The following is a 22,058-nucleotide window of genomic DNA, read 5'->3' on the forward strand; positions in this document are numbered from 1 at the left end:
TGCTAGAGAAGATGCTAGAGAGAGACCAACAACTATTGGGAGGAAGACTGCTTGTTTGTCTCGGTGAGCAGAGGGAGGCGTAAGGAGAGATAGGAGCTCAGCTTGCCCGTATACCTTTAACTGCGGGACTAGGGTAATGGGCACACAGGGGAGGGGAACTGTGCCTAAGAGGGGTTTGTTAAGGGAGGCACATAAAAGCAATTAGTGAAGTTTATGGCTTCGACTAGCATTAGCCAGGAGAAAGGTTGGGGGTTGCTGCACCTTCATTATTACCCTTATCATCATCACTGTCATTACTACAACCTTTATCATCACCACCTTCAGCATCATCACCTTTACCATCACTACCATTACCATCATCACCATTACCATAACCTTCATTATGATCACCACTTTCACCATCATTACCATTGCCATAACCTTCATTATGATCACTATTTTCACCATTATTACCATCACCTCCATCATCACTTACAACATACTACCATCACTTCATCATCACCTTCATTATACCTTCATTATCATTACCACTTTCATTACCACCACCATTATTAACAGTCACCTTCATCTCGAGGGCCTGAGTTGGTTAGTTAAGGTGGCCTCATTCTGTAGGTCCACTGGGGAGGTGACGTGCCTCAAGGGTGGCTGAATCTGTAACTACTGCATAGGCCGCTTTTTGTTGTGCCACGGCTGTCACTATTGAACTCCTATTTACAAAAAGGCAAGGTCTGGGCTAGAGAGAGGAAGGTTAGACAGGCCCTCCCGATGTGTAACAAATGTGTCTATTAGTTTAGGATAGAAATGGGCTGGGGAGGGGGAATGGGATGGAAGAGGAAACGAAGTAGCCGAGTTGAGTAGAGAGGTGGGATGAAGGCTGACTGAAGGATTTTTAAAGAGAAAGTAAGACTCAGAGTGTGGAGGAATGGTAAAGAAGGCATTTTTTTCTTTTCTTTATGGAAAGCCCTGGTTTGGGTAGATTCTGGACTAGGCATCCTAATGGCGACTTGGGGTCTAAGCGGGACTTCTCGTTCCTCATAGTTGGCTTTTGTGGGGCAGTCAGAGGTGAGGAAGGGATAGGAACAGGTACTACACCTAACACGGACAGAAGTATTCCTTTCCTGAAGGAGGTGGTTGAGGGAATTTTCAGGCAGCAATAAGTATTAAAAGAAGGAGAATGGAGAGAGACAGGACTGAAGTTACTTGAAAATCAGGAGGCACAATAAAGACAGTATTACATAGAGGACCAACAAACAAAGGGTGGGTGCCCCCCAGAAGGGAGACCAGTCTGATGCCTTCCCGACCACGTCCCCGAAGGGATATTTCAGGGACGTCTTGGCTAAGGTGTACCCGTATAATCTCCGGGCCTGGTCACCTCAGAACTTTTCAGTCCAGAGGTGAATCACCGTTATGCCTTATGACGTCCCCGTGGAACTGCAGGTTGAGGCCCACACAAGCCCCGTAGCTGTTAGGCTGTGGGACTACACATAAACCCACTCACTTACTCGCATCGGAATTAGGAAGAGAGAGAGAAAAATAGAGTTAAAAGTGGAAAGTGGCTGCCATTTTAAGGGCGGGGAGCGGCCGCCATTTTGAGAGGAAGAGAGAAAGAGAGAGAGAGAGAAACAGAAAGAGAAAGAAACCAAAAATACAGTTTCTTAACAGGAGCCTTTTATGCCAATGGGCTAGTTTAAAACAACAATTTTGATATAAGCTGGGGGGTTTGGCTCTGCCATGAGGCAGAGCTGCTTGAACAGGGCTTCTGAGTACCCACACCTCAGTCACTGGTAAGGGTTCAGGAAAGTGGGGATGTTTCCCTCAAATTCCTGACCCTAAAAACCCCTCACGGGGAAAGAACAAGAGTGTAGGGACGTCTCCTCTTACACTCAGGTCCTAAGCCAGGGCCCCGGACCCATGGCAGAAAGCCAGAGTCCTGGACCCACGGCCAGAGTCCTGGACTCCCAGCAGGAATCCCTGACGCTGCAGTGGTTTCCAACAGGGACTCCCCAACTGTGGGGTGGTGGGCAACAGAAGTCTTACCTTGTGGTGAAACGGCAGCTCCCCAGTCCGGCTTTGTGTGGAGGAGTCAGTTTCCCCCAGGAGGGGTCTTACAACTCCTCCCGGGTTTCAGCACCATTTGTAAGGTTTGTTCTCGCTGAGTTTAAAATGAAGAAACTGAGGCCAGCACAAGAAGATCCAATGCGAAGGGTTTATTCAGGCTCCCGGGTGAGGTTCTGTGGTCTGACAGGAGGGGCCGGAGAAGTCGCATGGACTCTTCTCAGGCACGGGGTTTTATAGGGAGTGAAGGAGCTCGATTGGTTGTGGGAGAGCAGGGTGTGGGCACAGCAGGACTACTATTGGGTAGGGTTACAAGCCTTTGTTTGAAGGCAAGGCTGTGCGAGAAAGGGAGAAGGGAACATGCCTGTGCGTGTCCGAGCATGCCCGAGCATGTCCGAGCTTCCCCGAGCATGTCCGAGCTTTTGAAAAAAGCGGGGGTTGGGGGGCGGTGGTGTGCATCCATGCTCCTGGTGAGGCAACCGGCCTTACACATGTCATAAACCAGTTTTCATATTTAGTCTTCCATAATTATAATTTTTAACAGCTACATAATGGTCTATTGCTGGCACTGAATTCCATAAGAAATTTCTCATGTAGGATTAACATAAGGGACAGTGTCCTCAGTAACGGTTTTATAATGCACACAGAAGAGATTTTCACATTACTTTCTTGAAACTACCCTGGCTGAAAGCCAAGGATGTAGCATTGAGGCACTTCTGCGGGGCTGAGCTCAGATGGGTCAGGCATGTAACCTTCTGGGGCTCCAACTTGATCTGAGGACACAAAAAGTAAAATGCCACGAAAAGGAGTAGATGGATAGAATGCCCCTGACAATATATTCCATAAATGTCTCTTCTCATAGCCAGGCTTTTGACACGATCTCAGAGGCAGAGTATTATTCTCTGATGAAGGTCAGAAGTATTGGTATGCTCTGTTGTTGACTGAGGCAGGATCCATATGTTTTGGAAGCCAGATAAACAGGTGGACGGGTGACAGAGTTACCATTCTGGCTTGAAAGTTGAGAAGCCTGGCAAGTGTTGTTGTCTGCATAGAAGTTTACCTCATATCTTCATGGAGGTAGGGTGCAGGTGAGGTCAGATTTTTCTTAGGAAGCAGCTTTTGGATCTGAGTTCTATACCACAAAGGAGGGATTTTCGATATGAACAATTTTCAAAGCCCATTATCAGTCAGGTGGCATGGGCATAAGAAGAGAGTCTCAAAATATTCCAATGGAACCTTGGGTTTTAGGAATTATAGGGTCCCGGTGTGCCTTCCAGTATCAATTAGCTGCAGAATGGGGTTTTATATCAACTAATTGAATTTTGGAGACTGTCACTAAGAACAATTAAAATTTTTTGCATAAATGATATCAAGCTGTTATTTCTGGCACTAATTATATAGCAAAGCCTATTGCTTCTTAAGAACCATACCTAATATACAATAATAAAATTTTGTCAGCAGCATAAAACCAGCTTCAGTTTTATTTTAAGAATTTATTTTTTTTAAGAGAGTCTCACTATATTGCCCAGGCTGGTCTCAAATGCCCAGGCTAAAGTGATCCTCCCACTTCAGCCTCCCAAAGTGTTGGGATTATAGGCATAAGCCAGCGTGCCTGGACCAATTTTAATATTTTTAGTATATAAACATTACAACCACATAACAAACAAACCTTCTTTAAAATGGAGAAAAAGAAGAAAATAATTAGCTGCAATACCATCATCCTAACACAACTATCAAAGGGTTTTGTGTAGATGGATAGAATGTCCCTTACAATATATTCCATAAATATCTCTTCTCATAGCCAGGCTTTTGACACGACCTCAGAAGCAGAGTACATTTATTCTCTGATGAAGGTCAGAAGTATTGGTATGCTCCTGAGTCTCCTGATTTTTTCACCACCGTATTTTACATATTTATATTCATATAATATATATATACACACATTTATGTCCTGTCTTAATAATTATAATTGCACATATAATACATAAGTGTATTTTCCTTTAAAAATTTGGAACATTAAAGAAAAAGCTAAAAGTCCCTTTGGACCCTTATCCTACACACCTTCCCCCCTCCCTGAAATAACCACTGTCATGAGTTTGATATGCATTCTTCCCATCCTTTAAAAAAATAGCCGGCATGGTGGCTCACACCTGTAATCCCAGCACTTTAGGCAGTTGAGGCAGGAGGATCCCTTGAAGACAGGAGTTTGAGACTGAGACCAGCCTGTGCACCGTCTCAAGACCCTGTCTCTACAAAAAATTTAAAAATTAGCCAGGTGCAGAGGCATATGCCTGTGTCACCTACTTGGGAGGCTGAGGCAGGAGGATCCCTTGAGCTCAGGTGCTCAAGGCTGCAGTGAGCTATGATCGTACCACTGTACCACTGCACTCTGGCCTGGGTAACAGAGTGAGACTCTCTCTCTCTCTCTCTCTCTCTCTCTCTCTCTCTCTCTCTCTCTCTCTCTCTCTCGACAGATTCTCACTCTATCACCCAGGTTGGAATACAGTGGTATGATCACAGCTCATGGCATCCTTGAACACCTGAGCTCAAGGGATCCTCTGCCTCCCAGGTTCAAGCGATTCTTGTGCCTCAGCCTCCCAAGTAGCTGGGATTACAGGTGTGCACCACCACACCCAGCTAATATTTGTATTTTTTTTAGTAGAGACGGGGTTTCACCATGTTGGCCAGGCTGGTCTCGAAATCATGGCCTCTAGTGATCCACCTACGTTGGCCTCCCAAAGTGCTGGGATTGCAAGTGTGAACCACAGCACTGGGCTGAGACCGTCTCAAAACAACAACAACAACAGCAACTGTTGCATGGGAAATACATAGTATTGTTTTGTGTTTGTTTTCTGTGCATAAATGATTACATTTGGCAACTCGGATTTTTCACACAAAAATGTTTTTGAGGTCTATTGTTATTGACACATCTAGTTCATTCCCTTTAACTGCTGTATTGTAATCCATTTAGTGAATAGGACACATTTGATTTAGCCATTCCCTAAAGAATTCTCATCTTTGGCCGGGTTCAATGGCTCATATCTGTAGTCTCAGAACTTTGGGAGGCTGAGGTGGGCAGACTGCTTAAGCTCAGGAGTTCAAGACCAACTTGGGCAATGTGGTGAAACCCTGTCTCTACTAAAAATACAAAAATTGGCCAGTGCAGTGGCTCACCCCTGTAATCCCAGCACTTTGGGAGGCTGAGATGGGCAGATCACTTGAGGTCAGGAGTTTGAGACCAGCTTGGCTAACATGATGAAACCCCGTCTCTACTAAAAATATAAAAATTAGCTGGGCATGGTGGCGCACGCCTGTAGTCCCAGCTACCTGGGAGGCTGAGGTGGGAGAATCACTTGAACCCAGAGGTTGCAGTGAGCCCAGATTGCGTGCCACTGCACTCCAGCCTGGGTGACAAAGGGAGACTCCACCTCACCCCTCCAAAAAAGAATTATCATCTTTAAAAAAAATTGTGGCAAGAGAAAGAGTGCTAATAAGTCTGCTAAACTGGCTCAATTTCCCTGGTGTCACTCTGAGCACACCAGTGCAAAGAGACAACCTGAAGTAAGATGAAATAAATCACTTTGCATCTCTGCATACAGGTGCTGAGATGACTGGTCCTCACATTACCATACTGTGAGTCTAGATTCACAGTGCTGTTAAGTTGAACTTTTTGCAATGATGGAACTGTTCTCTATCTACACTGTCTCGAAAGTAGCCACTAGCCCCATGTAGCTATTGAAATATGAACAGTGCAACTGAGATTTGGTTTTTAACTTAAATTTGGTCACTGGCAGCTAATGGCTATCAAATTGGATGGTGCAGTAGTCTAGCAAATGGTCATTAAAGCCACAGTTTTTTTTGTTTTTTTTTTTAATATTACAAGTTACATCATCAGAAGCTCCAAGACAATTGAGTCCATTCTCTAAAGGTGAAGTGGTGATGCTGAGATCTGGTCTTGGCCCTCTTACAGACTTTTCTTTTAAGGTTAAGTCTCCTTATTCCTGGCCTCAAGATGGGTTAAAAGATTCATTATCATACATAAAAGACAAGGTTGCTAAAATGTCTGTCTTTCTGGGAAATAACTATCCTCAAACCAAGTAGAAATTAATTTCTAATTCCAACACCCTCACTTGACATTTAATAAACTAAAATCCCTCATCAATCATCCCACTAGCCCACTAAAAGCTTCAAGGATGACAGAAGTATTACACAAAATCAACAGAAGAGTATAAACATCTTACAAAAATGGTCTTGGCTAAGAGCCAGTATTGTTCAGTTAGTTGGGTTATGTCTAATAAATGGGGTTTAGACTCAGAGAGAACTGATCTACTTTCTTGTTTTCCATAAATGCCTGTGGGGCTCTCTGAATCCCCATGTTGATCTCCTTTATCACCCAGAAGGTTCCTGACTGCCCCATATAGCCTGCTAAATCTATAGCTCACATAGATAGGCACGTGGTTATGCAATTTAATCCTAGAGCGGGCTCCAAAATGTCCAGGTCTAGTGTCCAGTTGATCTTCCCTGGCAGTATCAGGCAGATATGACAGCACATGTGAGCTGAAAGGAGGAATAGTGAGAGGCTCAAAGGCACAAATACATACACTCTAAATACAGACAATGGTAAAATAACACGAAAAACATGTTAGCTATGCCTGTTATAAAAATCCATTACTTGGCCAGGTGCGGTGGCTCACGCCTGTAATCCCAGCACTTTGGGAGGCTGAGGCAGCCTGACCAACGTGGAGAAACCCCATCTCTACTAAAAAAATACAAAATTAGCCGGGCATGGTGGCACATGTCTGTAATCCCAGCTACTCAGGAGGCTGAGGCAGGAGAATCGCTTGAACTCGGGAGTCAGAGGTTGTGGTGAGCCGAGATCGCACCATTGCACTCCAGCCTGGGCAACAAGAGCGAAACTCCGTTTCAAAAAAAAAAAAAAAAAAAAAAAAAAAAAAAAAAAAAAATCCATTACTAGCTCCTCTTTTTCATATGGGCCCCGATGTATAAAAGTATACCTATCCTCTGGTCTTTCCCTCCCCCTCCCATTTCCTGTTCTTTTATGTTTACTTTCTCCCATCTCTTTGCTTAGTCTCTTTCTCCTCCTGCCTCTGGCAATTTCCACTGCTGATCCCCTTTCTTCTTTTTCTGGGGCCAGTCTTTTAGCATCCTTCAACAAGGTCATGGACTCAGTTAATCTATAAATGATATCAGGCCATTAAGATATAAGTTAAGGATAGGGGCAGAGCCTGGGTAGGAGAGCCTGGCCCTGCTGTCCCCACCGGACGGAGGCACCATGCACTCGGTCCACTTGTGCTCTTCAGCCAGCACACCAGACATGGTCCAAACTCCTGCAGGGCTGGCTGCAGCAACTCCCTGACACTCAGGAAGGCCCAGGCTGGAGAGGCAATACCTGCTCCCAACAGCCATCTCCCAGGAAGGACCCTGTTGCTAGTGTGGAGCAGACGAGTCAACTTTATGGGCTGGAAGTCCTACCCGGAGGCTGCTTACTGAGCTGTGATGGCTACAAGGACAGATGGGGGGAAGGGCTCAGGGTGCCCAAGACCTGGCCCGCTGGAGCCTGTCACCTGATGGCTGGAGACCACTACACACCAGCCTGCCCGGGCCTTTCTTTCGGCTCATTTAGGGGCCTCCCCTGTGGAGGCAGGGATACACAAAATGCCTTGGGGCTGGATAGGCCTGCCTTTCAGTCTAAACAGAGGCCTAAACACAGCTGGCCAGAAGAGGCAGATAACAGAAACGGATAAAGCTGGCCGGGCGTGGTGGCTCACGCCTGTAATCCCAGCACTTTGGGAGGCTGAGGTGGGTGGATCACGTGAGGTTGGAAATTCGAGATCAGCCTGACCAACATGGAGAAACCATATCTCTACTAAAAATACAAAATTAGGCGGGCGTGGTGGCGCATGCCTGTAATCCAAGCTACTGGGGAGGCTGAGGCAGAAGAATCGCTTAAACCCAGGAGGCAGAGGTTTCGGTGAGCTGAGATCATGCCATTGCACTCCAGCCTAGGCAACAAGAGCAAAACTCAAAAAAAAAAAAAAAAGAAAGAAAGAAATGAATAAAGCTGGCTGGGTGGGGACTATCCGAGGGGCAACCACCAGTGAGCTCTGCTAGTTGCGGCTATATAGGACATATGTGTTGCCAGATCTGATTTTTCAATAGAAACCAGATAGGAGTTTTTTATATAAATGTTTAATTGACTGTTAATTGAAAACTTCTATGTATCAGTGAACATGATAGAGCCCACAGCCTGTGGGTCTGCGCCCCTGGATTAAAATGCAGCCCCACCAGGAAGCCATAACCTGCAGTCCCATCCTGACTCTGGCCACCCCATCCTCCAGGCATGCTGGCTGCTGCTCCAAGACTCTCCTGTCCCCAGGACCAACATGATGCCCAACAACACTGGGGAGGTGCCCAGCTCCATTCCCAAGGGGATTCTGGGGCTCTCCCTCACCCTGGCAAGCCTCATAGTCACTGTGAACCTGCTCCTGGCCCTGGGCATCGCCTGGGACTGCCACCTGCGCAGCCCACCTGCTGGATGCTTCTTCCTGAGCCTGCTGCTGGCTGGGCTGCTCACGGGTCTGGCGTTGCCCACGTTGCCAGGGCTGTGGAGCCAGAGTCACCGGTGTTACTGGTCCTGCCTCCTCCTCTACTTGGCTCCCAACTTCTCCTTCCTCTCTCTGCTCGCCAACCTCCTGCTGGTGCACAGGGAGCGCTACATGACAGTCCTGCGGCCACTCCGGCCCCCTGGGAGCACACGGCTGGCCCTGCTCCTCACCTGGGCAGGCCCCCTGCTCTTTGCCAGTGTGCCCACTCTGGGGTGGAACCACTGGACCCCGGGTGCCAACTGCAGCTCCCAGGCTATCTTCCCAGCCCCCTACCTCTACCTCGACGTCTACGGGCTCCTGCCGCCCACCGTGGGTGCTGCCACCTTCCTCTCTGTCCGTGTGCTGGCCACTGCCCACCGTCAGCTGCGGGACATATGGCAGCTGGAGTGGGCAGTGTGCCATGATGCACCCTTGGCCCTGGCCCGGGCCCTCACCTGGAGGCAGGCAAGGGCACATGCTGGAGCCATGCTGCTCTTTGGGTTGTGCTGGGGGCCCTATGTGGCCACACTGCTCCTCTCAGTCCTGGTCTATGAGCAGCGCCCGCCGCTGGGGCCTGGAACTCTGTTGTCCCTCCTCTCCCTGGGAAGTGCCAGTGCAGCGGCTGTGCCTGTGGCCATGGGGCTGGGCGACCAACGCTACACAGCCCACTGGAGGGCAGGTGCCCAAAGGTGCCTGCAGAGCCTGTGGGGAAGAGCCTCCTGGGGCAGTCCCAGCCCTAGCACTGCCTATCATGCAAGCAGCCACAGCAGTGTCGACCTGGACTTGAACTAAAGGAAGGGCCTCTGCTGACTCCTACTAGAGCATCCGTCCATCCCAGCCACCCAGCCCATCTCCACATCTCTGGATCAGAGCCCCTGCCTCTGTTTGACCCCACACTGACTGAATAAAACTCCTCTGACCGTTTAAAAATAAAAAAAGAAGATATAAGTTAAGAGAAAGGAGGCTTAAACACCATCCTGTTTTTGTTGTTATTGTTGTTTGTTTTGAGACGGAGTCTCACTCTTTTGCCCAGGCTGGAGTCCAGTGGTGCGATCTCAGCTCACTGCAACCTCTACCTCCTGAGTTCAAGTGATTCTCCTGCCTCAGGCTTCTGAGTAGCTGGGACCACAAGTGTGTGCCACCATGCCTGGCCAACTTTTTGTGTTTTTAGTAGAGACAGGGTTTCACTATGTTATCCAGGATGGTCTCACTCTCCTGATCTCAGGATAGTCTCACTCTCCTGATCTCACGATCTGCCTGCCCTGGCCTCCCAAAGTGCTGGGATTACAGGCGTGAGCCACCGCGCCTGGCCAAACACCATCCTGTTTTACTTGTGCTGTGGTTTGGTGTACTCAGAGACTTCTTCTTACCCTGAGACTTTCTATCTTTAACTTTTAAAAAAGAAAGCCTCCCACTACAGGAACAATACATATTTATTAAAGAAAAATGGTAAAGCACAGAAAAAAATTTACAAAGTACTCATAGTCTCATCACTCAATGAAAACCACAGCTAATATTTTGGTATATTTCTTTCCAGTATTATTTTTTCCTACATGGATTTTAAAAAATTGTAGTCACATTGTACATACAATTTTGTATTCTTTGTTTTTTCCTTAACATATAAGTATGTATTTAAATGATTACACAGGTTCATAAATATAATTTTTGTGCCTTTATAATAGTCTATCAGTTGGATATACCGTCGGTTAATCATTTCTGAATTTTTAGCCATTTATCTTTCTTCTTTTTTGAAAAAACAGACATGGGTTCTCACTCTGTTGCTCAGGCTGGTCCTGAACTTCTGGCCTCAAGCAATCCTCCCACCTTGGCCTCCCAGAGTGCTGGGATTACAGGTGGTGAGCCACCACACCCAGCCCATTTATCTTGAAGTGGTATTAAAATGAAGATTTGTACAAGCATTAATTATCAAGGATCTATGTTAAGCACATATAGATTGTCCCAAAACAGTAATTGCCTATGTAATCACTGGAAAATTATAGTTCAATGAAAGCAGCAGGTTTCCAGTGAATGGTAGTTTTCTCCATAAAGTTTAAAAGTACTGAATTTTGTTTATTTATTTTTTGTTCTTTTTTTTTTTTTTTTTTTTTTTGAGATGGAGTGTCGATCTGTTGCCCAGACTGGAGTGCAGTGGGCAGTTTTGGCTTGCCGCAACCTCCACCTCCCGAGTTCAAGTGATTCTTCTGCCTCAGCCTCACAATTAGCTGGGACTACAGGCATGCACCAGCACACCGGCTAATTTTTTTTTGTATTTTTAGTAGAGACGGGGTTTCACCATGTTGGTCAGGCTCGGCTTGAACTCCTGACCTCAAATGATCTGCTGCCTCGGCCTCCCAAAGTGCTGAGATTACAGGCTTGAGCCACTGTGTCTGGCCTGTTTTAAATTTTAAAAAATGAGATTGGGTTTCAATATATTGACCAGGCTAGTCTTGAACTCCTGACATCAAGCAATCCTTCCACCTCAGCGTCCCAAAGTGCTGGGATTACAGGCATGAATCACCACACCTGGCCAAGAGTAGTGAATTTTGTAGTAGTGCCAGGACCTCCGTCTCTATTATGGTATCCTGGTGTAATAGAAAGAAAAACAATATTTTGGAATCAGACATTTTTTCCTTTAGTCGATAAATATTGATTGAGCATCTATTATGTGCCAGGGACTATAAGTACACTAATAAGAAAAACCAGGCCAGGCACAGTGGCTCATGTCTGTAATCCCAGCACTTTAGGAGGTTGAGGCAGGTGGACTGCTTGAGTCCAGGAGTTCAAGACAAGCCTGGGCAACATGGAGAAACACGATCTCTACCAAAATACAAAAATTAGCCGGGCATGGTGGTGTGCACCTGTAGTCCCAGCTACTCGAGAGGCTGAGGTGGGTAGATTGCTTGAATTCAGGAGGCAAAGGTTGCAGTGAGCCAAGATCGTGCCACTGCACTCCAGCCTGGGCTACAGAGCGAGACTCCAGCTAAAAAAACAAAAACAAAAACAAAACCCAAGTGGTTCCCCTCGTGGAGCATATAGTTTAGTGGAGTTCATAGGCAATCAAACAAGCAATCACATATAGCATAATAAGGGCTAAGATGGGGAAATATGGGGGGCTATACGTGTATGAAAGAAGAGATCTAATTTGAAATTGGGGTATCAGGAAGGCTTCCTGGAGAAAGTGGCATGTGAGCTTAGATGTGAAGGATGAGTAGGAGTTATCAAGCTAAAGATACAGAGGGGACTGGGGAACAGACTATGTGTTCCAGACAGAGGGAATAGCAAGTGTAAGGTCTTATAAGTATGTGAGAGACTCTCTTTTATCTGAAGATGCCATTATTTTGCCTTCATTCTTTTTTTTTTTTTGAGACGGACTTTTGCTCTTGTTGCCTAGGCTGGAGTGCAATGGCGCGATCTTGGCTCACCGCAACTTCCACCTCCTGGGTTCAAGCAATTCTCCTGCCTCAGCCTCCCAAGTAGCTGCGATTACAGGCATGTGCCACCATGCGTGGCTAATTTTCTATTTTTAGTAGGGACCGGGTTTTTCCTTGTTGGTCAGGCTGGTCTTGAACTCCTGGCCTCAGGTGATCTGTTCACCTCAGCCTCCCAAAGTGCTGGGATTACAGGCGTGAGCCACTGCGCCCTGCCTGCCTTCATTTTTTTTTTTTTATGAGATGGAGTTTTGCTCTCGTTGCCCAGGCTGGAGTGGTGCAGTGGCACGATCTTGGCTCACTGCAACCTCCGCCTCCTGGGTTCAAGCGATTCTCCTGCCTTAGCCTCCCAAGTAGCTGGGATTACAGGCATGCCTGGCTAATTTTGTATCTTTAGTAGAGACAGGGTTCCTCCATGTTAGTCAGGCTGGTTTTTAACTCCTGACCTCAGATGATCTGCCCTTCTCAGCCTCCCAAAGGGCTGGAATTACAGGTGTGAGCCACTGCGCCCGGCCCTGCCTTGATTCTTAAAGGATATTTCTACAGAATATAGTATTCTGGACTGACAGTTGTTTCCTTCTCACCAATTTAAATATGTTTTCCCTCTGCTGTCTAGTCTCCATAGTTCCTGAGGAGAAGTCCATGGTAATTTGAACCACTGAATGCAATGTTGTTCTTCTCTGGCTGCTTTCAAGATTTTCATTTTTTTTCTCTCAGCAGTTTTAACTATGATTCAAGTAGGTGCAGTTTTCTTCATATTTATTCTGTTTGAGCTTTGGTGAGCTTGAATCTGTAAATGTATAGCTTTGCCAAATTTGGGAAGTGTTCAACCATTATTTCTTCAAATAATGCTTCTGCCTTATTCTCTCTTTCTCCTCCTTCACACATATTTTATTTTATTTGAGATAGGGTCTCACTCTGTTGCCCAGGCTGGAGTGCAGTGGTGCAATCTTGGTTCACTGTAACCTCTGCCTCCTGGGTTCAAGTGATTCTTGTGCCTCAGCTACCTGAGTACCTGGGATTACAGGTATGCACCACCAGGCCTGGCTAATTTTTTGTATTTTTAGTAGAGGTGGGGTTTTACCATGTTGGCCAGGCTGGTCTTGAATGCCTGGCCTCAAGTGATCTGCCTGCCTTGGCCTCCCAAAGTGCTGGGAGTACATGTGTGAGCTACCACACCCAGCCTCCTTCACACATATATTAGACCTCTGATATTGTCTGAGAAACTCTGTTCTTTTTTATTTTAATCCTCTCTCTCTCGAGATTGAATAATTTTTATTATGATATCTTCAAGTTCACTGACTCCTCTGTTATGTTTCATTCTGCTATTAAGTCCATACACTTAAATTTTTATTTCAGATATTGTATTTTTTTAGTTATGAAATTTCCATTTAGTTCTTTTCTATATTTTCTATTTCTCTGCTGAGGTTTCCTATTTTTTTCATTTGTTACCATGGTATTTTTCTCTCCTCATTAAGCAACATCATCTTTGAATTGTCTTTTTCCTTTAGAATGAGTCACATTTTCCTAATTCTTCACATATAGTTGTCCCTTGGTATTCATGGGGGATTGATTCCAGGAACCCTCTTATGGATACCAAATCTGAGGATACTGAAGTCCATCATATAAAATGGTGTAGTTTTTGCATATGATCTACACATATCCTCTCATATATTTTATTTATTTATTTATTTATTGAGCTGTAGTCTTGCTCTGTTGCCTAGGCTGGAGTGCAGTGGCACAAACTCGGCTCAGTGCAACCTCCGCCTTCCAGGTTCAAGTGATTCTCCTGGCTCAGCCTCTTAAGTAGCTGGGATTACAGGTGCATGCCACCACACCTGGCTAATTTTATACATATATATTTTTGGTAGAGATGGGGTTTCACCATGTTGGCCAGGCTGGTCTCACACTCTCTTGACCTCAGGTGATCCACCTGCCTTGGCCACCCAAAGTGCTGGGATCACAGGTGTGAGCCATCACACCCAGCCTCCTCATATACATATATTTGAGACGGAATTTCACTCTTGTTGCCCAGGCTGGAGTGCAATGGCACGATCTCAGCTCACTGCAACCTCCGCCTCCCAGGTTCAAGCAATTCTCCTGCCTCAGCCTCCAGAGTAGCTGGGATTACAGGCATTTGCCACTACGCCTGGCTAATTTTTTTGTATTTTTAGTAAGACGGGGTTTCACCATGTTGGCCAGGCTGGTTTCGAACTGCTGACCTCAGGTGGTCCACCCACCTCAGCCTCCCAAAGTGCTGGGATTACAGACGTGAACCACCATGCCTGGCCTCCTCTCATATATTTAAAATCATCTTTAGATTACTTATAATACCTAATACAATATAAATGCTATATAGTTTTTATACTTTATTATGTGTTTATTGGTGTATTGCAATTTTTGTTGTTGTTTTTAAATTTTTTTTGAGATGGAGTCTCACTCTGTCGCCCAGGTTGGAGTACAGTGGCACATCTCAGCTCACTGCAACCTCTGCCTCCCAGGTTCAAGCAATTCTCCTGCCTCAGCCTTCCGAGTAGCTGGGGACTACAGGTACGTGCCACTATGCCTTGCTAATTTTTGTAGTTTTTGGTGGAGACAGGTTTTCTCCATGTTGCCCAGGCTGGTCTCAAACTCCTGATCTCAAGTGATCTGCCCACCTCGGCCTCCTAGAGTGCTGGGATTACAGGCATGAGCCACTGCACCCAGACTGTTTTTTGAATATTTTTGATCTGTAGTTGGTTGAATCCACAGATGCAGAACCCATGAATATGGAGGACTGATGGTATTGAGTAATTTTAGAGGGGTTCCTGGACATTGTGTATGTTATGTTGTGGTGATTCTTGATTCTGTTATATTCTCTGAGAGGGTAGATGTATTTCTTTTAACAGGCAATTAACTTGTTTAGATTCAAACTGTACTTTGCCTTGCCTGTGGCAAGTGACAGTTCAAATCTCAGTTCCATTTTTTTAGTTTTAGATGGCCCTATGCATGCATGGTTCAGAATACGCCTTGGGGAAGAATTTATACAGATAGTTTAGGGCTCCTTTTCTCAGAATCTCTCCTTTCTTAGCTATTTCCTCACTTTCCAGAGACTGTGGTTGTCCCAGGCTCTGTCCTCTGGTTCTTCAGGCTAGAAAGATAAGGATTTCCTAATGGACTTTCAGTGATGTGGCTGGTGATTGCAGCCTGACCTCAGGCTGAGGCCATAAAAAATGGGAAACTCACCCCATGCTGATCTCTTCTTCCAACTTCCAATTGCCCTCTGAAACCTGCCTGCTTTTGTTCACTCTCAGGAGTCTTCAAATTTGTGTGTGTGTGCGCGTGTGTGTATCTGTCCATGCGCGTGTATTTTGTCCAGAGCTTACAGATATTATCTATTGAGAATTTACTTCATCATACTGAGAATGGAAACTGTGAGAGATTCTTAGATGAGCTTACTTCATATTTTAGGGGTAAAATCATAGATCTCAACTTCTTTCTTTTTCACCTTAATATTTCTGCATATCATCACCCATATTCTCCTCTTGCTTCAGAGAAAAAGCCCAACTTGTTCTCAGGACCTACAGTTCACCAATCCATTCATTCATTTACTCAACAAGTATGTATCAAGCCAGGTGCTCTGCTAGGTGTTAGGGGTAACAAGAGTAAGCAAAAATAGACCCTACTTCACTGAAACTGCTCTCTTCTAGGTCATCAAAAGTCTGGCTTCTTTTTTTTTTTTTTTTTTTTCTTTGAGACGGAGTTTCGCTCTTCTGCCCAGGCTGGAGTGAAGTGGTGCGATCTCGGCTCACCGCAACCTCCGCTCCCCCGGGTTCAAGCAATTCTCCTGCCTCAGCCTCCTAAGTAGCTGGGATTATAGGCACCTGCCACCATGCCTGGCTAATTTTTGTAGTTTTAGTAGAGACAGAGTTTCTCCATGTTGGCCAGGCTGGTCTCGAACTCCTGACCTCAGGTGATCTGCCCACCTCGGCCTCCCAAACTGCTGGGGATTACAGGTGTGAGGCACTGCGCCTGCCAAGTCTGGCTTCTTAATCAACAGATAAAATAACTTTTTCTCAATCATCCTCTTTAACTTCATTGTGTCATTCCCGATTAACTCTGGTGACCAGTCTCTCCTTAAAATTTTTCCTTTGCCTTCCAGGTCTTCTCCCGTCTCATTGATTTTTCCTCTCAATTTCCAAGTAGGGGAATTCTCAGAGACTTTGTCCTTGGCAGTCTTACTTGTCCAAGACTTTTCTTCTCTTGTCCTTGGCAGTCTTACTTGATCTTAGAATTTCAACTACCACTTTTGTGTCCAAGACTCTCAAATCTCTCTTCAGCCCTGACCTCTCTCCTGAGGTTGAGACTTGAATTTCAGCTGTTTGTCTCTGCTTGATTATCTAACAATCACATTAAATTGCAAATAGTCAAAATCCAATTCATTATCTTGCCTCTGAACCCACTCTTCCTACTGTGATTCCTATTTCAGTTAATTCCTGATACTGGAAGCATAGAGTTAAATAAGAGCTGCATTAAGGGTGTTGCAAAAGGGATTCTTGCATTGGGTAGGAAGTTTGATGATAGGGAAAGCTGTAAAGTCCCTTCCAGTTCTGTGATTCTGTTATGTTCCCAGCACAGCGCTGTCCATTTCCTTCAAGGGGCTCACAATTGAACCGAAGGAGACAAACCAATTGAGTGATAACTGGTCTTGACTTTGAATGCCGCAGAAATTCACAGAAACGAGATAACATGCACTGAAGGAGTAAGAGAAGACTTTATGAAGAAGAGAACTAAACCAAGCTCTTTAAAGGTAGAAGCTGTCTTTTATTTCATTCATAGTCCCATAGCACCATTCTCTGCACACTGTAGAAACTCCACAAAGGCTTTTTGAAGTATTTTGTAATATTATTCATGTTCATTGAGTACACAGTTCTTCACTAAATGATGTGGAGGATAACCGAGATTTGATGCAGTCTCTTACCTTTTTCAACCAATCAGTCAACCAAGGAATATTTACTGAGTGCCTATTATTATAAAACACCACGCTGGAAATTATAGGGATGCAAGATGCAAGATGCAAGAAAAATATGTTTTAGACCCTCCCTTAGGGAGTTCACAATGTGGTTGGTAAGATGAGACATATATGCACAGGAGGCTAACTAAGAATGTGAGCCAGAGGCAAATGAACACTACAGAAAATAAGTGTAAACACAATTTTTAAAGTACAGGTTACTGTAGACTGAGTGGATATGGAGGCTTTATGGAGGAGATGGGACCTGCACTAGGCTTTGAAGGATGGGCAGAAATTAAATAGGCTTGAAGTTCTCATAGTTAAGATACAATCCAACACATAAAGCATCGGGCTAAAGACCAAACAGATGAAGAACAAGATCTAGGCAGGAGTATGCAGCTTATATCAGCATTTGTAAGTGTCATTCTACCTCCCTCCCACATAATCATGTTTTTTGTTTTTTTCTTCCTTTTTCCTTTTTAAAATATTTCCCCCCCTCCTCTTTATGGTGACATACAGGCTAAAATATTCTCCTCTGAGAGGAATGTTAAAAGCCTGAGCTCAAAACCCAGACTGTCTGAGTTCAAATCCTGATTTTATCACTTATTAGCTGTGTTATTTTGGGCAAGTTGCTTAATCTGTCTATGCCTCATCAGTACACTACAGATATAAAAATATCACCTATATAATAGGATTATTTTGAGGACTAACTGAGTTAAAATATATAAAGCACTTAAAATAGTGCCTGGCACATAGTAAGTGTTCAATAAATATTAGCTTTTATTAAGGGAAGGAGGCTGGCTAATTTAACGTTATTGCCTTTCCAGGTCTTTTTGTCTCTAGGCAACTAAGTATATAATGAATGAACACCTCTATGGAAGCTGGAGGTCAGACTCTGGTCAGCTGATAGGTTAGGTCTTTAGCAACCCCATTAACATGCACAGACACACTTAGGCTGCCTCACTTTTTCCCAGATTGCCCTCACCCCTAGGCAGCTTAGAGATACTTTTGTGAAATAAATACAATCACCAACTTAAGTAGGCAAGTTGAGTATTTAAAGGCCACTTCATCAACATAGGGAGACAACTGACAACTTTCAGAAGGGATTTAGTTTAAAGTAGACTATCCCCAGCGAGGCCTCAAGTGAAATTAGGGTTAAATGAATGTCAAGAAGGGGACAAGTCACTAATGGTAATAGGCAGCTGGATGAGTGTGTGTGGAAAGGAATAGGGTGCTCCACAGAAAGGCAGTTAAGCTCTGAATCCAGATCCCCTGGAATACAGATTGTATTGATCTGAGCGTTGCTCTTTTGTTCTCACCACTCTACTACCTGTTTTTACAACCAGACCCTCCCCTTTCCCCCACTCCCTGCAGTTCCAGCCTCCTGCTTCCAGGAACACAAACACCCCAAATTATAAGGGCTTTTGATTGGCCATTTCCTTGGGACAGCCTGAAGAGAGAATCGAAAGAAGTTCTTGTCAGTATGGTTGCATAACACTGAGTCGGAGATTGTGAAATGTCCTTTGAGAAAAATGTACGGGCAGGAAGATGAATAGGTGTCTGTTTGATTAATGTACAGTATTGCCTGTGAGCAGGATGATGAACTAATGAGATTCCATACAATTTAAAGTTCCTAAATCTCCATTTCTCAACACCCCCATTCTTGACTCTTTTTGGCAAAAAATCAATGTGGCCAAGGAAACGCAGTAAAGTGTACATCAAGTTCTTTTTTTTTTCTTTTTTTGAGACGGAGTTTTGCTCTCGTTACCCAGACTGGAGTGCAATGGCGCTATCTCGGCTCACCGCAACCTCTGCCTCCTGGGTTCAAGCAATTCTCCTGCCTTAGCCTCCCGAGTAGCTGGGACTACAGGCATGCGCCACCATGCCTAGCTAATTTTTATATTTTTAGTAGAGACGGGGTTTCACCATGTTGACCAGGATGGTCTCGATCTCTTGACCTCGTGATCCACCCGCCTCGGCCTCCCAAAGTGCTGGGATTATAGGCATGAGCCACCGTGCCCGGCCAAGTGTACACCAAGTTCTTATGTCACCTATTTGTCAAGAGATTTGACTCAGCTATTGTGTGTGTGTGTGTGTGTGTGTGTGTGTATGACAGTTGAGGTACAGAGGATAACTGTGCTTCCCCCAATATCACTTAGTAACTCTGAACCTCTGTGCCTGCCATGAAAAATAAAAAGGGTGGCGTGTGTGTGTGTGTGTGTGTGTGTGTGTGTGTGTGTTTGGGAGCCAGCTATTAACAGCTGTTATTGCCTTATTAATGCAAAGGACTTAATTAGCCCAGTACCCTCTACTCTTCTCCTCTTTTCACCCTATCAACATTTTCTCTCAAAGACCATTTATCATTTATTTACACTTCATTGTGAATTTAATTTGCACAATTATCCTAGGGCTATTTGATTTTAAGCCTTATTTCATCTTCACTTATCTATATATTCAACTTTTCACTTTCTATGGAATTGGTCCCTGTAGCACTAAACATATTTAAATCTTGGGCCGGGCACAGTGGCTCAGGCCTGTAATCCCAGCACTTTGGGAGGCCGAGGCGGGTGGATCACGAGGTCAAGAGATCAAGACCATCCTGGTCAACATGGTGAAACCCCGTCTCTACTAAAAATACAAAAAATTAGCTAGGCATGGTGGCGCATGCCTGTAATCCCAGCTACTCAGGAGGCAGGAGAATTGTCTGAACCCAGGAGGTGGAGGTTGCGGCAAGCCGAGATCGCGCCATTGCACTCCAGCCTGGGTAACAAGAGCGAAACTCCGTCTCAAAAAAACCAAACCAAAACAAAACAAACAAACAACAAAAAAAAAATTTAAATCTCTCCTACCCTAAAAAACAAATCCTACTTTGACTATGCATTGCTCTCTAGCTACAACATATCTTTCTTAGACAAGTTTCTCAAAAAAATCTCTACTAAATGTTTCCACTTCACCTCTGATTCAATTCTCAATTCACTACTCCCAGGGCTCTACTGAAACTATTTTCATTTAAGTAGTTGTTAAATCTAGTGGACATTTCTCAAGGCTTATCTTATTTGACCTTTCTACTGTGTTAAACACTATTAACCACCTATTTGCTCTTTTAGAAACATTTTTATTCATTGCCTTCAGATAATTATTGTCTTCTAGCTCTCTTCCTACCTCTCTGAGCACTCCTTCCTAATCTTCACAAGCTTTTCCTTTTTTTTTCTTTTCTTTTTTTGGAGATGGAGCCTTGCTCTCTCACCCAGGCTGGAGTGCAATGGTGCGATTTTGGCTCACTGCAACCTCCGCCTCTTGGGTTCAAGCAATTCTCCTTCCTCAGCCTCCTGAGTAGCTGGGACTACAGGTACACGCCACCATACCCAGCTAATTTTTTTGTATTTGAGTAGAGACGGGGTTTCACTGTGTTGCCCAGGTTGGTCACAAACTCCTGAGCTCAGGCAATCTGCACGCCTTGGCCTCCCAAAGTGCTGGGATTACAGGTGTGAGTCACCGCACCCAGCCCACAAGCTTTTCTTTCTGTGCCTGCCCTTTAATGTTTTTTCCCAAATGGAAATAGTTTTACTTTTTCTGATTAAAAAAGAAATGTAAGTTTACTGTTAAAAAAAAATCAGATCCTTTAGAAAATTATAAAAATATAAAATCCAACTGAAACCCCATCACACAGAGGTAACCATTGCTAACATTTTGGTGTATGTCTTTCCAGACTTTAAAAATTATTATTATATATATATCATATACATTAATACAAGTGATATCATACTACAATATTTTTACCAGCTTTTTTCACTTTTTCATGGACAGCATTCTGTATCAACAAGCATAGGACATTATTTTAAATGAATCGATAGGGGAACTGTAAATTAGGTCGTTTATACAAGAGAGTGAAATTTATGATGGAATTGACTAAGATAAAAAGCCTTGTAAAATATAAAATCCACTGCCCCTTTATAAGAGTTGTTATATAAACAAATTCACAAATTAGAAGAAAAATGACTACAAAAATATTGCAGAAAAGGAATAATTATTTGCTCTTAAAAACAAGATCCTTACACTGGTATCTTTATGTGATTATCTGATTATTTCTGAGGATTAATTATTGGAAGTAAAATTTTTCAGTCAAAAATTTGGTAAATAACATTAAAAATAAAAAAATACAAAGGCACTATACTTAAACACAGTTAATGAAAAACAACTCTCTGCCGTCTGTGACTCCTTTTCTCCAGTTCTGCTCTCCAGAGACAACCAGTATTACAAGTTTCTTCAAGTCAAAGTTTTTTTAAAAAAATACATACTGCCAATCTATTTCCCAGAAAGATTGTACCGATTCACATTCCTACCAAAACTGCATGCCCTCACCAACTTTTAAATCTTCTGTCCTTGCCGCTTCATGTTTTTCTTTTTACATAGTATGCTGATGACTCTTATATCTCTATCTCTCTAACCCTGACCTCGCCCTCGAGCTCCAGGCCAGTATTTCCAGCTATTTGCTGGACATCTCCACCTGGATATTCTACAGACACCCCATATTTATCTAAACTGAATTCATTTTTTAAAAAAATAGAGACGGAGTTTCACCACGTTGGCCAGGCTGGTTTCGAACTCCTGACCTCAAGTGATCCACCCGCCTCAGCCTCCCAAAGTGCTGGGATCACAGGTGCTGAGTCAACGTGCCCGGCCTGCATATGCCATTTCTTATTCCAGAAATTACCTTTTCCCATTTCCACTATTTGTCCTTTATGTCTTTTCATGTTTTTTAACTCAGATGTTTCCTCCTCCAGGGGAGCCTCCCCTAATTTTTCCAATTTTACATTTCCTATGTGCTGCTTTGAACATTTACTTATTTTGTATTTGTCACATTATATTAGTTTTGTTCACCTGTCTCCCTTGCTAGAATGTTAACTCCTTGAGGGCAGGGACTCTCTTATTTAACTCCAGGACTTTAGTGTGTAGCATGGTGCTTGGCACGTAAGTAGT

At 44.2% G+C, this 22,058-nt stretch overlaps 1 protein-coding gene across 1 annotated transcript; it reads left to right on the plus strand.

Annotated features, from left to right (window-relative positions):
- Positions 1-8,459: 8,459 nt before the first annotated feature.
- LOC105732792 (G-protein coupled bile acid receptor 1-like) lies at positions 8,460-9,452 on the plus strand. The gene has a single exon (XM_012475033.2). The coding sequence runs from the start codon at positions 8,460-8,462 to the stop codon at positions 9,450-9,452; it is 993 nt and encodes a 330-aa protein (XP_012330456.2).
- The last annotated feature ends 12,606 nt before the right edge of the window (positions 9,453-22,058 follow it).

Source organism: Aotus nancymaae, unplaced genomic scaffold (genome assembly GCF_030222135.1).
Source record: "Aotus nancymaae isolate 86718 unplaced genomic scaffold, 86718_ANA_hifiasm-v0.15.2.pri h1tg000081l, whole genome shotgun sequence".
NCBI lineage: Eukaryota > Metazoa > Chordata > Mammalia > Primates > Aotidae > Aotus > Aotus nancymaae.

Excerpts from the sequence above, each read along its gene's own strand:
- LOC105732792 (XM_012475033.2), top strand. The coding sequence starts at position 8,460 with ATGATGCCCAACAACACTGGGGAGGTGCCCAGCTCCATTCCCAAGGGG.